We start from the raw sequence: 1688 nt of genomic DNA, 5'->3' as shown, positions 1-1688 counted from the left end.
TCTTTAAGCAACAGGTTTGTTTTTCTTTTTTCTCTCCTTTGTGCAACTTATATCAGGTGCAGAAACTATTTGCTGCATCTTATCCTTATTTGTATTCTAATAAATTGCTTCAACCTGCAGTATGCTTTTAACTTATTCTCACATAATGCGCCAGTCCTTTCAAATGGATACAATGAAGAGGAGATGAAATTAGTTAAAGAGACAAGAAAAATATGGGTAATTTTCTGTTGGATTCTATAAAGATTGTCTTAATTTGGCAATTAGGTATTTGTGTACTTTGTTGTGTAAGTATAATATATTAGCTATGTAACAGACCTTTTTTCTATTATGAATTGCAGAATAATAAGGATGTCAAAGTTACTGCCACCTGTATAAGAGTACCTGTCATGCGTGCTCATGCTGAGAGTGTGAATCTTCAATTTAAGACACCTTTAGATGAGGTAAATTTTTGTGTTCAAAATCATTCTTTTGCATATTATGGTCAAATCTGCCTTATGTTCTATCCTTTTTTTCTGTAATTACATTTATTTGTTCATGGATATGTGCCTGCTGTTTTCAGCCAATCTCTAGTACTTGGTTGCAACTCCGTGAAAAATGTTATATGCTGCTTAAAAAAATCTGTTTCTCTGGAAACCTCTTGTGATACAACTCTTATTGGTGGAGTTCATGGCTGATGTTGAATGTGTATTTATAAACTCATTTTCTGTATATATTGTAAATGTAGAATAAGAGCATACGCTTGGTCTTTAGTGCATGTAGCATAACAGCAGCGGTCTTCTGAAATTTATAATTTTAAAATTGTCCATTAGTGGTAACAGTGCCAAGCTGATTAGGGTTTATCTTAGTGTTGGGAGCTGGGACATCTAAAGAAACTAGATCCGATGAGCTTTAATTGTTACCTTGAGATATTAAGGTCCGTATGAAGTTTGGTATAATGCTAATAGTATTAGTTATTTCATCTCTTTCATATGATTCTAGTTCTTTATTTATTTCTATCCCATCTTACTAACCAGTGTGACCTTCATTATTATACCTACTGGACATAAACTTTTTACCCTATCCCACACCACCTCCATAGTTTCTTTAGAAGAATTAGATTAGTTCCCCTTTTTGCTGATGGAGGTTTCATTGTACTGCAACTTAAAGTGATGGCCCCATGTTTGCTGCTTGCACTTTGCTTAAGGGTAAGATGCAATTCCCTGCTCGATTAAGTGTTTCCTGGTCTCCTACTTTTGCTCTCATTTTATTATGTTGGAGTAGCTTTGCCAAACTTAAGGATCATCAAAGTTCAGTATGCTACCATCCAAAATGGTGAAGGGTGGGAACTTGGGGCACAACTCTCAGGCTTCATCACTTGGTGCCTCTTGAAGTTCTTCTGTGCCAATTCCTTGCAGTAAATATTTTCCTTCTGGGCATCGAACTAGGGATGCATTTTGGCATAAAGCCCAACATGTATGTTGGTGTAAGAACAGTATGGAAAGTGGATTTTCGGTAACACTTACAAATTAGTAGTAGTTTACATGTATGATGATTATCTCGTGCCGTGCTCCATATAAGAAGTATCCCTTGATTGTAAATGTGATCGAACATTGTTCTTTATTTTCTTTTAAATTCATCCTATATGAATTGGAACCCATAATTTTAGAGCCCAGAAATGGTATTTGGACCCTAAATGTTAAAGCACTCTT

General features: G+C 35.2%; 1 protein-coding gene across 1 annotated transcript in view; it reads left to right on the top strand.

Moving 5' to 3' along the window:
• LOC105156186 (aspartate-semialdehyde dehydrogenase) overlaps positions 1-1688 on the top strand; it is a gene marked incomplete in the record, with an annotated part of 4010 nt that overhangs the window by 1722 nt on the left and 600 nt on the right. The window contains 2 exon segments of the mRNA XM_011072255.2: positions 121-216; positions 339-440. Coding sequence (XP_011070557.1) covers positions 121-216; positions 339-440 — 198 coding nt within the window.

This window comes from Sesamum indicum, linkage group LG2 (assembly GCF_000512975.1).
Source record: "Sesamum indicum cultivar Zhongzhi No. 13 linkage group LG2, S_indicum_v1.0, whole genome shotgun sequence".
NCBI classification, from domain to species: domain Eukaryota; kingdom Viridiplantae; phylum Streptophyta; class Magnoliopsida; order Lamiales; family Pedaliaceae; genus Sesamum; species Sesamum indicum.
Note: the sequence above shows the minus strand (reverse complement) of the source record. Positions and strands in the feature narration are given on the sequence as shown.